Source organism: Primulina huaijiensis, chromosome 9 (genome assembly GCF_012295235.1).
Source record: "Primulina huaijiensis isolate GDHJ02 chromosome 9, ASM1229523v2, whole genome shotgun sequence".
In the NCBI taxonomy this organism is placed as follows: domain Eukaryota; kingdom Viridiplantae; phylum Streptophyta; class Magnoliopsida; order Lamiales; family Gesneriaceae; genus Primulina; species Primulina huaijiensis.
In genome coordinates this window covers 2940276-2953868 of record NC_133314.1, presented here as the reverse complement: position 1 = coordinate 2953868, position 13593 = coordinate 2940276, and the positions used below count along the sequence as shown (strand labels likewise).

Genomic DNA, 13593 nt, shown 5'->3' with positions numbered 1-13593 from the left:
AAAAAAAAAATTAAAACAATTGAATGATCAAATAATATTGAATGAAAAAAGTGATCCTTAAATTTCATAAAATTCTGGATTTTATTTGTAATATAAAAAATGAGACATTAGGTAATATGAATTGAAATGACTATTGATCAAATTATAAGAGGTATGGGGCTTATGTGAAAAAAATTGTATAGAATATTATATATTGTCAATCAGAATAGTACTATCAAGTAAAAATTAAAAATTATGAGTCTAAAATTTGGGTCTATAAATTATTAAAGAAATATTTTTTNTGGGTTTAAGCTTAAATAATTATTATAAGTTTAAGTTTTGAATTTGGGAAATTTATATTAATGTTTGGGTTAATTCGGGATTAAAACGCAGTAATACGTCTTATTTAAAAGTCCTCGTTTTAGGCTAAATAAAAATATGAGAAAATTCATGTAGGCTTAAATAACTATTTGGGACTTGTTAGAGTCAATAAAATTAAGAAGAAAGTCAAAAAAGTAAAATTAGACGTCCAGGGGTAAAACGGTCTTTTTACACCTAGAAATTAGTAAACGTCATGGCAGTGCCCTGAATGCTATTTTATGTGTTAATATGATTATTCTCTATAGTTATGGATATTTATGGAATTTTATATGTTAAAATGATATTTTATACGTTTATGAGATTTTATAAGTTAAAATGATATTTTAAATGTTTAGAGAATTTTATATGTTTATGATTTAATATGTCAAAATGTTATTTTAAATGTTTTGAGGTTAAAATTATTATTTTTAAATGTTTATGAAAGGTTCACGATTAAATTATGATTTTTAAATGTCTGTTGATTTTTATGATTTAAGGAAGACATTTAAAATACATGTTGCATGCTTGGTTTCAAAAATGAAAAATGTTATGTTATTCATGATTTTTATAAAGTGATGTGAATGAAAAAAATGTTGAAGGAGGTGAAGTGATTGTGACTAATTCGTTAATAATGGCGACGTCGTGAGGGTGATGGTCCCAGTGGGAGCCCGACGATCGTGTTTCCATTATTGCGAATATGAGGTTTTNATTTTTTCATTAAAAAAATCGAGTTAAAAAATTTTAATAAAGATTCTGACTATTAAAAAATATATTGTAACATGCATTTATATTTAACAGCGTAATGATATAAAATTAACAATGATATTATTATTTTACTTATATGATTCGGATTAGAATAACTAAAATTGATTGTCAAAATATAGTTATAGAATTACACTTAATTTAATGGAAGATACACGACTAAAAATGTCATACTCCTAAATTTGAATAAATTTGAAATTTTATTATATCGAATTTTGATTTTTGTGTCATTGTCAGCAAGATTGATATTCAAAATTTTAAAAAATGAATAAAATAAGAGTGGGTCTCATGTGAGACCGTCTCACGGATTTTAATCTGTGAGACGGGTCAACCCTACCCTTATTCACAATAAAAAGTAATACTCTTAGCATAAAAAGTAATACTTTTTCATGGATGACTCAAATAAGAGACTCGTCTCACAAATATGACCCGTGAGACCGTCTCACACAAGTTTTTGCCATAAAATAAATATATAAAAATTTAGACAATAATAGATTTACACAATATAATGGGTATCTTGACCCTTTGATTTTTTATAAATCAATTTTGTCACTTAAAACTTAGTCCAATAAATTAGTCATTAATTTTACTTTTAATCCTTTTTTGCAGTAACTTCAATATAAAACTTAGTCCAATATATTAGTCATTAATTTTACTTTTATTCCTTTTTTGCAGCAACATCAATAATATATGAAGTCATATCCGCAATATCCGATGTCATATCAATTATTAGACGAAACATAAATACTTATGGGATCGACCGCTACCATACTCTATTAAATTCAAGGAAAAATATTTTTACTCAAGAATTAAAAGTATTTTGTCAATTTATATGGAAAGGGATAAAAATTATATATATGAAAATTTTCCAACAGTACTTTTCAGCTACTTTTTAAAAAACTTGAAGGTTTATTAGCTTATTAATTTTTATTAGGAGGTTTTATATCACTTAATAATTTCACGAGTGGTAGGATGCCATTAACCCTATATTAATCATGTGTTAATATTCAATATCATATCAAAATTAAATAAGTCACTAATATTTTTTAATACATATATTGAAATGAAAAAAATGTTTAAAAATCTACTATGTTTATAATAAATTAATATTTTAGTTACCAATATAGAGAATCAACATTTTAGAACCAGTTATGCAGATTAAAATATAGATTAATATAGATAGTTAGGATTAAAGATTTCGACCATGGATAAAAAATGACATTTTGTTTTATAAAACTGATCAATTATTATTTTTTAAAAATGACATTTTACAGTATATTTTAAATACAATTGAGATTTTTTTTAAAAAAAATAGTTGATCAGGTCTATTTTCCCAAATATCTCGGATAAAAAATGGTGCATCAATTGGAGAAAACATAGAATCCGATCCCTTATCGCAGGTAAATTGTCTTCTTTAACATGTATGGTTACTTTCAATTAAAGAACTGTGATTTATCTTCCAGTTTGAAGTTTAAAAAAAGAACTCGGTGAAATGATAATTAAATTGACCATTTGTTTTCACTTTGAGCTTCTTTGGTTTCTAAGAAAGCCATTGTTACACAAGAGACGGATTTTTTTTCTGATCTACAAACCGAGTACTGGAAAATCTCCATTCTAACCGATGTTGTGCTCTTCACGATTCATGTTATCAGGATATGTTGATCTTCTTTATTTGTTGTTCATGCTTCCATCAAAAGCTGTAACTGTAGGATTCAGCGGTTGTCATTTTACCAAAAGTTATAGTTGGTGTTAATGGAGCAACTCAAATCTTTTAAATTATACAACAGAACAAGCACCACGTTTCAATTGCTCTACTAGCAACAAGGACAATTATTGCACTCAACAATCTTCCTCCCAACAATGACATTCCTTGTAATCAATGAGATTCATACCCATAAACTTGGCTATGATATCAAATGTAGAATCGAATACTTACTGCTTTATCAAAAATTATAGCTGGTGGTAATGGTACAGCTCAAATCTTTTAAATGATACAGTAGCACAAACACCACGTTTCGATTATTCTATCAGCAATAGAGACAAATATTTCACTCAGCAATAGTAATATATATTTATTATCATGGTGAGATCTTGCCCTTTCATTTCTTGGTATATATAGAATTGTTTATTTGTTTTTTTTCTTACAGGTTCATTTGTTAGTGTCTCAATCCGATAGCTGAACTTTACGTCACACGACATAAATGATCTTCAAGTGTGTTGTTATTGTTTTATAGAAATAACATATATGTCAGATCCTCTATGTATAAATAATCACACAAATAAAATTAAAGATAATCAGTTACTTTGAAAATATCAGAGTACTCAATAATTTCAATTACTCTATTTATGTTTGTTTAAAATGATAAATAAATTATGAAACAATATTTTCTATTGAATAAGAAGAGAAATAAATTGTGTTTCTATATTTATTTGCAAAATTTACAATGATTCATAGTGCACCTACATTTGTTATCCACGTGCAACTCATATGCTTATTACTAGTAAATATTATAAAATTTTCAAAACTCATTAACCGTTTATAGATCATTTAAAATAATATAATAAATTATTTTTAAAAAATTGATGAGTCAGTCCGGCATGACCCGGAACCAAAACGAGCCGACAAAATCATAACCCATTTCTTCTTTTTCTAGTGGCGAGGCACGAGCTACAAATTTTGCTTTTGTATATTTGTTTCTATACGATTTTGATTCTCTATGCGATCAAATTTCAAATTAAGTCATGTATCTTTCAATTTTTGATAATTTTTTTAGTCATTGAAGTGTTCGTGTGACGTCATCGTCGCTTTGACGCTAGATCATCACTACATTGGAAAAATGACTGAAATCATTAAAAAAACAAACATCTATTACCAAAACACAATTTTCCCTATTTTGCACCATTCTTTAAGAAATTTCACCCTGAAACAATATCAAGTTTGTATATATTTGAATGCTATATATCTCAAGAGATAAATGTGCAAAGCAGAGCATACAATAGATTATAAAGAATTGGATAAAGTAGTGATTTGATCTCGGAGGTGCGCATGCAATAATGGAAGATTCACTTCTGCCTGATGATGTGCTGACTGTTGTGTTAAAAATACAACATCGGGTGTTGTGTACTTTTTACACATGATGTTCTTGTGAATTTCACACAGTATCAGATAAATTTAAAAAATTGTCAGATAAAACGAGATGATCAGTTCAGCCCCATCCAATTCTGATATGCCTTCCAGTGAAATCTATGTTAAAACTTAGGTGTGTTTCAAAAGCTTACAAGATTGTTCAGTCCTGGAGATCATAGTATTTACTTGTACATGTACAATTCAACCTCCAATTCATGGAAGCAAATTGATGCAAAATTGCCTGAAATTTGGTATGAACCTTGTTTTGAACCTTCTTTAATGGCACGATTCGCTGGTATGCATGCAACCAGCCTACCACATATCCTGAGAAAGTGAGAATGATTCATGCATTCTTTGTTTCGACACAAGCTCAGAGGCTTTTCGACTGTTATACTTTCCTCATAATTAATCTCCATTTTGAGGGGCCGCGAGGCTGATGGTCAGGGGCGGAGCCAGGATTCAAAATTATCTAGGGCTGGCTCCGTCCCATACTGTATTTAATAAAATATATAATTAATTAAAAAATCTAAAAAAAATATATGTAAACATTGACTTCATGAAAACATAGACAAGTGTATTTAATATTTAATACATTCAAAAACATGGAGCTAAAACACTACTGAAGTTGTGCTCTTCGATTTTTCTTAGAATAAAACTCATTAATTATTAAATCGTTATCAATTTTTTCAATCAAATCTCGTTCGATGTAGATTACCATAGAATTTCCGAAAAACTCTGCTTCCATATTGTTACGAAGAGCTGTTTTAACAAGTTTCATTCCTGAAAATGCACATTCCATTGTTGCTGTAGAAACGAAGAGAGTTAAAACAAGACAAATCAACATGTCAATTAACTAAATATATCAGATTCGATAAATAAGTAAACGACGTAGATAAAAATGTATAAATCACATGTCAATCAAATCGTAGGTTCTTAACTTATTTGTCTCAATTAATCTTCGACATAATTCAGAAATAGTTAATAAATTCTGAAATCTTTCATAGCCAGCAACATCAAGTTTATAGTGATCCAATTACATTATCAAATTATGCAAATCTTGTTAATCAAAATCAAGATAATAGAATTTCTCCAAATCGATAGATATGATCAACATTAAGAAACTTAAAGTTTTCTTTAGATTTCAAAGCACAACTAAGAAGTGCAATTGCCTCATCCTTGAATATATTATTAAGCTATTCAACTAAAAATTCTATTGTAGCTGTAAATACATCAAATCGATAGTGGTGCTCAACTGTGATTGAATCATTTTGTTGACAAGAACGGTCTGTACCAGATTTTAAAAACTAAAACAAAAATTCCAATTAAACAAATTGATTTTTCAAATTAATTCAGTTCGATCAGTTATTTGGATTCAAATCAATATTTTGTTCACCTCTATACTAAATTGATGTGTGGTCTATCTTAATTCCAAAACGGAATTTTCAAATTTTTTGCTCTTAAGAATCATTGCGGTCAAAAGCCAAAGTCAGTTCACATCATTTTTAAAACCAACAGTAAAAAAAATGCATAGATTTAAACATTGACAAACATCAAATAATAATATGGACATTAATAGAAAACAAAAAGCTTGATACATCATTTAAATCATTGTGCACAAAATTCAAATCATTGATAAATCATATATTATCACATACTATGATTCACATTGAAAATTTGCAATTTCTCAAAATCATTACTTTATTTTCTCAAAATCATTACTTTATTTTCTCAAAATCAATTCTTATAAACATACATTAGTTCATACTAAAAAAATATAATTCTATAAAACTTTTAGTATTAATATAAATTAAATAAAAATATAATAAAATATGTAGTAACTGCATAATTATATTATCATATTAGCTCAATTTAATATATTTGTATGTTGTTGTAAATATAGTCCAAAAATATATTTGGAACTTAAAGCTAATTTTAAAAATCAATTTATATTAAGTTCTTCATCCTTTTGAACAAAATGAGAGCAAAAGTCAAATTTGATTATAGGTATTTGTAGAATGTCATTTTAAAAAATTCTTCATAGTTAAAAAAATTCTTCAAATTTGTATCAATAAAATAAAGCGAAAAAAACTCAAAAACAAGATAGAACTAAAAAAAATTACTGAAAAACCAAAAAAAATTTGTAAAATTTGGGTAGGGATGGTAGAGTGGCTCCGCCTCCAGCCCCTACTGATGGTGTTAGATGAGATCCTGGAAATGGTTCCACAAACCAGATAAGATCGAGATTTGGTCGACGAACAAATACGAGCCGGGGTGAAGGAATCATGGACGATTGCCTTATGATTTTATAAGACATGTTTTTTAAAAATATATTGTGTAATATATATTAATTTGAGTTAAAAATAATATTAATTTTTATGAAAAAATTCTCAATATTGTCGAGTGAATCACTCCGTCTCACGAATATAGATCCATATGATTATTGCAAAAGAGAAGTTCTCTTTCCAACAATGCGAAAATCTATAGCTCCCTTACTACAATATATTTTTTAAACTTTCTCAAAAAAATTGGATTTTATTTAAAAATATGTTCTATTTAATATCATAAACATAAACCTTCACAGACTTCACAGCGCTCGTCTTAGTTTGCACGTTGCTCATTGGCCGTACTTCATCTCCTCGCTGCTGCCATTGAGGACAACCATCTGGCGGAGGGAACAACGAAAGTGATCCACAGCATCGCTCAGAAGCGTGAAGCAGTCGTAAACTACCGCCGAGGCTGAGGGTCGTCTCCTTCTCTGGCTCCTACTCCAGATTCATGGGAGAGGTTGCCGACGTAGAAAGCTATGCTTCTGGTCTTGAAGAAGCTCACGAAGATGGCTGCACGAGTTAGCAAAGTTGGGTCTTGATGCACGGTCTCGGAATAGCCGGCTAGAGTGTTGTAGCAGCGCCCTGGGTATCGTGTGGTGTCAGCAGCTCGTGCGGACGAAATCTGTGGCATTGGGTGACGTGGAGGGACTCGGAGCTGCAGAAAAGGTGGCGGATAGGGCGGGGAGGCGGAGGGGGATTAGGAAGAATAGGCTTAGAATTTTCATGGTGCAAGTTTAGTTTCAAACTTCCCACAAATAAAATTCTCAAGTTAATAAAAAAAAAAAAAAACCAATCATGGTACTATTTTTTATACACTTAGTTTATAAAAAAAACAAACAAACAAACAAACTTTATCTTTTAAAATACTTCACTCCATGAAATTTTATACATATCTCCTTTTCAAATTCGTTTATGCGACGATTATTGTTCCTGCTACACGTATACTTGCAATACTTTTTCATCTCAGTATTACAAGTCCGTTTTGGCAATTTAAAAGGACCAAATAAAAGGGATGCAGAAATGCTTGTCCTAAAGGACAAAGACAAAGTGAAACTCTACACGTATGAATAAACAAATCAGGATCCAAAATTTTAGTTTATGTATAAAAAAAATCTAATTGAAGACACCACAAGAGTACATAATTCGATACACCTCGGCCCTATTAGTGACTCAAATCATGTGTCATTTTCTTGCTATCTGATGGGGACAAATTAGGAGCACAAGCCTGGCAGCGCCTAAACTGCAGAAGAAAACAAGAGGAAAGCAAAATAATTCAGGACTATTGGTTTTGCATCAAATATCTATATCATACATGTATTGCCAGTGGTTATTAAAATAGATGTTGACAATGCCAATCACTTATTGGTTTTGTAATCTATGGATAATATCTCTTATTTCGAACATTAGTTTTAAATTATAATCGGCGCTCTTCACCGTCTTACTCATGCATCATACATATATGGGAAATTCAAGATTGCTTTAAGTTATAGGATGTGATTTAGCATTATTTGGCAAACGTGAAATACGTTCTCTCAAGAACTGTTATTTTCAAACTTTCCCATCCTCAAACGGCTTCGTGCTTCACCAGATGTGCCAGCAAATGCATAACATTCGAAACGTAGGACCTCCCGCTAGGTACTCAAAAAGTACCACGGGGGCAGTTTATATAAAAAAATATTACAAAAACTTATTCTAAACTATATTCTTTATAAAAAAAATAATTGACTCATAAGGTAAACTACTAATATAAAGCTAGTAACTTCGTGCTGAAGGTAAAGGATAAGAAAATGAGTCTTTTGATGATTGATTAAGTGACAAACCTGAAGACATTTAAGCACAAAAACTATATGCAGATAGGCCCTGATTCATCTTCCAGTTCCTCTTCTGTTTTCTTGACCAACGGGAGACACGGAATTTATCTTTGTTCCCAGTTTCTTTGCCCTTCTTTGAACAGCTATGTGCTTCTGACGTTGCTTGTGACTCTTCCTTTTACTGCATTCTCCATTAAACCAGTGTAGTGAGCCGATGAAATATTTACCGAGGATGTAAAGCCTTCAACTAATGAAATATCATGTGAAAAAATTGCATTTATTGAAAAACAAATCTCCATAAATCTTATTAATCAATTTTAAGAAAACAAAATAAATTTATGGTCCTGAAAGCAGAATGCAAGGCTGGTTTTCATCCGGTATTTCAAATGGACAAGTCACAAATATAGTCCTGCACTACACCAGCCAATTTCCTAAACCATCTCAAATTTCTTTAGCTTCTTCATTTCTTCCTCTTGCCTAGAAGGAATTTCCAATTCCATTTTTAAAATAATTAAAACAAGACACCAAATTAGTCTAATGAAAGAGATTAGAGATGCTTCAAGGGTAGGAAAAGTGGCAAAAAAAAAAAGACAAAAAGAATGAATGATAGGTCCACTCATCGTTTGCAGATTTTTCGATATTGGCTTCACATCTTTTTGGAGAACATTTCTCCAGCAAAATACAAATAAAATGCTGAAAATTTCACAATTATGCAAAAATTGCCTGACCTTGCAAATAAAATTCCAGCGGTAAGAACCATCCCACCAATAGCCCAAGAAACTCTTTCATTCAACGACATATTAGTCATCCACTGCCTCAAATATTCTAGAACCCCGTTACTTTGATCTCCGTGTAAAACTTTGGAACGTGAAGTCTTCCACGAATTAGTAATATAATCCAGACCACCCCTCCCACCATAGCATGATGCTTCTCCAGGATAGTCAAATGAACTGACGGAGAAACCTGAGGCATGGCAGAGCTCTGTTCCATTTGAAACCCATTCAGAAGCTTTACCACAAACAAAGTCGCCTGATCCGCATGGTGCTAAAACCTGCCATGTAATTTTCCGAAGAGCTATAAAATCCGCTGAATATCAGTCAGGTAATATATGCAAACGCTTGAGCAATAAATTTCCGAATTTCAGATCTCTTCAGTCCAGTGTCATCAACGCAAGTCTACTCAAAATTAAGCGCAAAACAATGAACAGCAAGCCAGTGCTCTCATATTCTTAACTTGTTATATTTCATTTTAAAGAAACGTGCATCTAAATCCAATGAGGAATGCTCACAATAGATATATCTCCCCTCTCCCCCCACCAAAAAGCACAATCATGTCAGCCTTACTAGAGCATCTCCATAATTTATTATATATTAAAATATGAAAAAAAAAATTAAGATAAAAATAGAGTACAACAAAGTACAAACCTGTGCCTTTACATCCATAGAAAAGTATGCTGTTGAGCATGCTTCGTACACTCTATTACAAAAGGAAGCACATATACATGGAGGTCCAGGCTGCACACCAACCCGTGGATCACAGATAGAACATTCCAAAAATTCCCATAACTGCGAGCAATCTTGGGTTGCTTCCCCAGATGAAGCAAGCCTTCTGATGGATAATAAAGCAGGATGAGTCTGTGTTACATCACAGCAACTCCTTTTGCGAAAAACCCGGCAGAGAGTCATATCCTTGTGACCCTTGCTTGCTTTTTTTGGTGGTTTACCCTCATTTGCAAATTGGGGAAACCGACCACCCTGAGAAATGCACACTTCGCCGGTTTTACCTATGTTTATCAATAACATTTAAAGATCGAGATGTATTTGATAGCTTTCGCACCACAAATAACTCAGTCAATATTTCATGTTCCTTCCATTTAAATAAATTATTATTATACATGGAGTTCTATTGATATGGATCACAACTATATGGGATGATGACGCTTTTAGTATGTCCTCACTCAGGATTCAAAAAACTTCCCAAAACATAAGATGGACACAAAATCATGGTTGAGTTTTAATCCCCGAGGTTATTTTCTCACTTCATCAAGAAAGGTATCTTGATTCTCTCACTTAGCTTCTTCTTTTCTAAAGATAAATTTTCAGAAAATCTAATCATTAGAACAAATTCGCCTTTTAAGGTACATTTCTAAGCATATCCATTAAAGGCACCTGTAGGCCTAGGCCACAAGCATAGATAGGCCCAACCTCAATGCGTTTTTCAATCATAAGATAAACCAAGAGGTGTGCCTTTTTCAAAAAATCCCGACCCCCTATTGTCTTTATTTTTTTTCTTCTCCCTCCTTTTCTCTCCTCTTTCTTTGCAATTTCCATTACTCATTGTTCCTCACTCTTTCTTCTGTCAACTCTCATTCTTCATTCTTCTCACTTAATAGATAAATATTGAACTCCACTTTTATTTTCCTTCCACTATCTATTGAAATACATGATTGAATGTGAAAATTCCAGAATTCCATTGTAGAGTCCATGAAATTCAGTGATTGACAGCCAAAAGACCAAAATTAATGATTTATGATATACTACTTATAAACATACAGCCATAGTTTGCACGGTTTTCTGAAATGTGCATTCTTTGAGCAAAATACATTTATCTCTATGATATTACACATGCAGTTACTTTAATTTTGAGATATACAACACTAAAAAATTTACTGCTTTCAATAACATCAAAGCCTCTTCTTGAAAACATTGAACAAATATATTTGATTCTAACTACATGCCTCATCTTGCGCCTTGCAGGAATGCACCTTGCGTCTATGGCCCAAGACATATTTTGCACCTAAACACTCAAACCTGATTGTATATAAATAAATAAATAAAGCAAACCATTTTTGAGGATAATTTACAAAAAAAATGGCCAGAAAATTCATGATTACTTCATAATAACATTGATATAAACTCAATAGGTTTTCAATTCGCTCTTAATTTAATAAGTTAGTAACTTGTAGTCTCACAACAATGAATATTCAAGACTGAGTAGTGAAGTTAATAAGGTAAAGCTAATATGTCTCTGGATTATATTCTTTCCCAGATACCTCAGTCATCAAAACGAGACACATATTACTCAATTACAACTGAAGATATTTTTTGCCCATGGGTGTCCCTAGTTTGACTCTATTTCAAGGCCTACATCTTATTGCTTAACGATTGGGAAAATTGTACGGAGACAACCAATAAAAGAGTTGATTCCAGGCTCAATTTCTGAGCAGAAGAATCAGCATCTAGATAGATGCTAAATTGCTTCTTCGGCAACAAGAGGTAGACGACCAGCATAGCAAATCCCAATAGATCCTTGAGTTCGAGAGAAGCTGTCCTGTTCGCTCGGAATGGAATCGGTTTCGATCCCAGATATGGACTTAAAGAAATTCTGGATTTATGAGGTACGAGAGAGGTAGGGATCCTCGGGTGAGGAGCCCTACTGATCGAGCTTATCAGCTTGTTTTGTTCCAGGCGAGTGTGCTCTTTTCGAAGAGGTAGGTAAGGTCGGTTGAAGACAAAGCATAGAAAAATATCAGAGAAACTACTACCAGGACAAGATGTAAGTTGGAAACTCCAAAGGGTATCACATTCACTAACGCTAAGCATTATGCCTTCCCAACAGATTTTGGAAAGAACAAAAAAAGTTTGGAGTTCATGTCCAAAACACCTTCTCAACGGTACCATTTACAAATTTTAAAAATTGAATAACAGAGGATAACAAAAAGATACTGCTAAAAGGCACACACAAACAAGAAAAATGAAAATACAGGAAAAGAAAAATACAAGAGGAATAAAAATTAACAAGCACCGAGAATAAAAAGCGACAACTTTAAATCATAGAATCATATTTCCTGCTGCCCAGGTGGCCTGAAGTATGATTCAATCAAACAATCATGTTCCAAACTGATGGAAAGCTTGAACTTGACTGAAATTTCATACTCAAAACTTCATGCCCTCACCACATAGAACTACCAGTTGTTCAATAAAACATGACAGAGCAGACATTTGCACTCCTTCGGACAAAGAGAACTCCCAGATATACAGGAGAATCATCATCACCAAAATAAAGAAATTTGATATATTTGACACCAAATAAAGCTTAAAACAATTTTAATCATTAATAACAAATAACTCAACCCAAAAAAATTGATACACGAACAGCTGCTAATAAGTGATAAAGTTTACTAAATGCCCACCAAAAATCAGAAAAAGTAGCAACGAGCCAAGTCATAAACCCAATTGCTACAAGATAGAGAAGAAGAGAAAACACCAATCACCATATGTTCCCCGTAACATAAAATTGGAAATTCCAAGCAACAAGAATAAAATGAGATTGTGAGTCAACATCAATCACTATATGATCTCCGTAACATAAAATTGGAGATTGCAAGCAACAAGAATAAAATGAGATTGTGCTTCATCTTCTTTCTCTTCTTCAACTCCATCCGTTATTTTCTTGGGGTATGTCGCTGAATAGTTGCGGAAGCATGGATTTGATTCGATTGTCCTTTGTCGAATGATAATGAATTTGGTAGAAGACTGTCACTAAAATCAACGAATTCAATATAAATAAACTATAATAGCTCGTGGCCTATTTTATAAGTTATTTAAAAATAATCTGAAAATAAATTATCAGAACGAATAATCCATTACAAACTATGTTTGGACGCCGATTACTAGTACTGTCAGATGGCCCGACTATGGTAGACTGGGTCGGCTGGCCAAAAACCTATTATCTCGAGAACAAAAATTCTCGGCTCAGTTCAATTCAAAAAAATTCTAAAAATATATTAATAAAATTATTGATTTCACATTTTTATATTTTACAAAGTAATTAGCACAAAAAAATTTACAACTTTCGTTAAAAAAAATACGTTTATATCTTTTTTTTCCTCAACCCATGGGTCAACCGCCTAGACTCGTGACCCGCCGCCTAGACTCGTGACCCGCGTGGGTTGGCTGGCTGGCCCATTTAGACCAGCTTTTATATGAGTGTGTAAATTTTCAACTATTATTTTTTTTGTGATTGCTTTCATCTCCTGACATCTGAAAGGAAATCAAAACCAACCTCTAAATCTTCGAAACAGAGTTACTAATGTTCCAAAAATCTTTGCATGCCCTGATACCACTAAATATAGCGCCATTATCTGAGCCACTACAAAGTAGACTAACAAGCATGCATGATTAAAACTTAATAAAAACAATTAAACATCGGAACAAAATAACTTAAT

General features: G+C 32.0%; 1 protein-coding gene across 4 annotated transcripts; it reads right to left on the bottom strand.

Annotated features, from left to right (window-relative positions):
* Positions 1 to 7439: 7439 nt before the first annotated feature.
* Positions 7440 to 12909, bottom strand: LOC140984953 (folate-binding protein 1-like). 4 transcript variants are annotated; one of them, XM_073452659.1, is made up of 6 exons: positions 12717 to 12848; positions 11036 to 11176; positions 9791 to 10149; positions 9095 to 9417; positions 8376 to 8547; positions 7440 to 7795 (listed from the first exon to the last, which is right to left on the bottom strand). In XM_073452659.1, exons 2-5 carry the CDS (start codon positions 11151 to 11153, stop codon positions 8421 to 8423), a joined length of 927 nt encoding a protein of 308 aa, XP_073308760.1. In that variant the 5' UTR covers positions 11154 to 11176; positions 12717 to 12848; the 3' UTR covers positions 7440 to 7795; positions 8376 to 8420. The 4 variants fall into 4 exon arrangements, with proteins under 4 accessions (XP_073308760.1, XP_073308759.1, XP_073308762.1 ...); XM_073452658.1 differs by lacking the exon at positions 12717 to 12848 and adding an exon at positions 12171 to 12623; XM_073452661.1 differs by lacking the exons at positions 11036 to 11176; positions 12717 to 12848 and adding an exon at positions 12640 to 12704 and having other exon boundaries at positions 7442 to 7795.
* Positions 12910 to 13593: the final 684 nt, after the last annotated feature.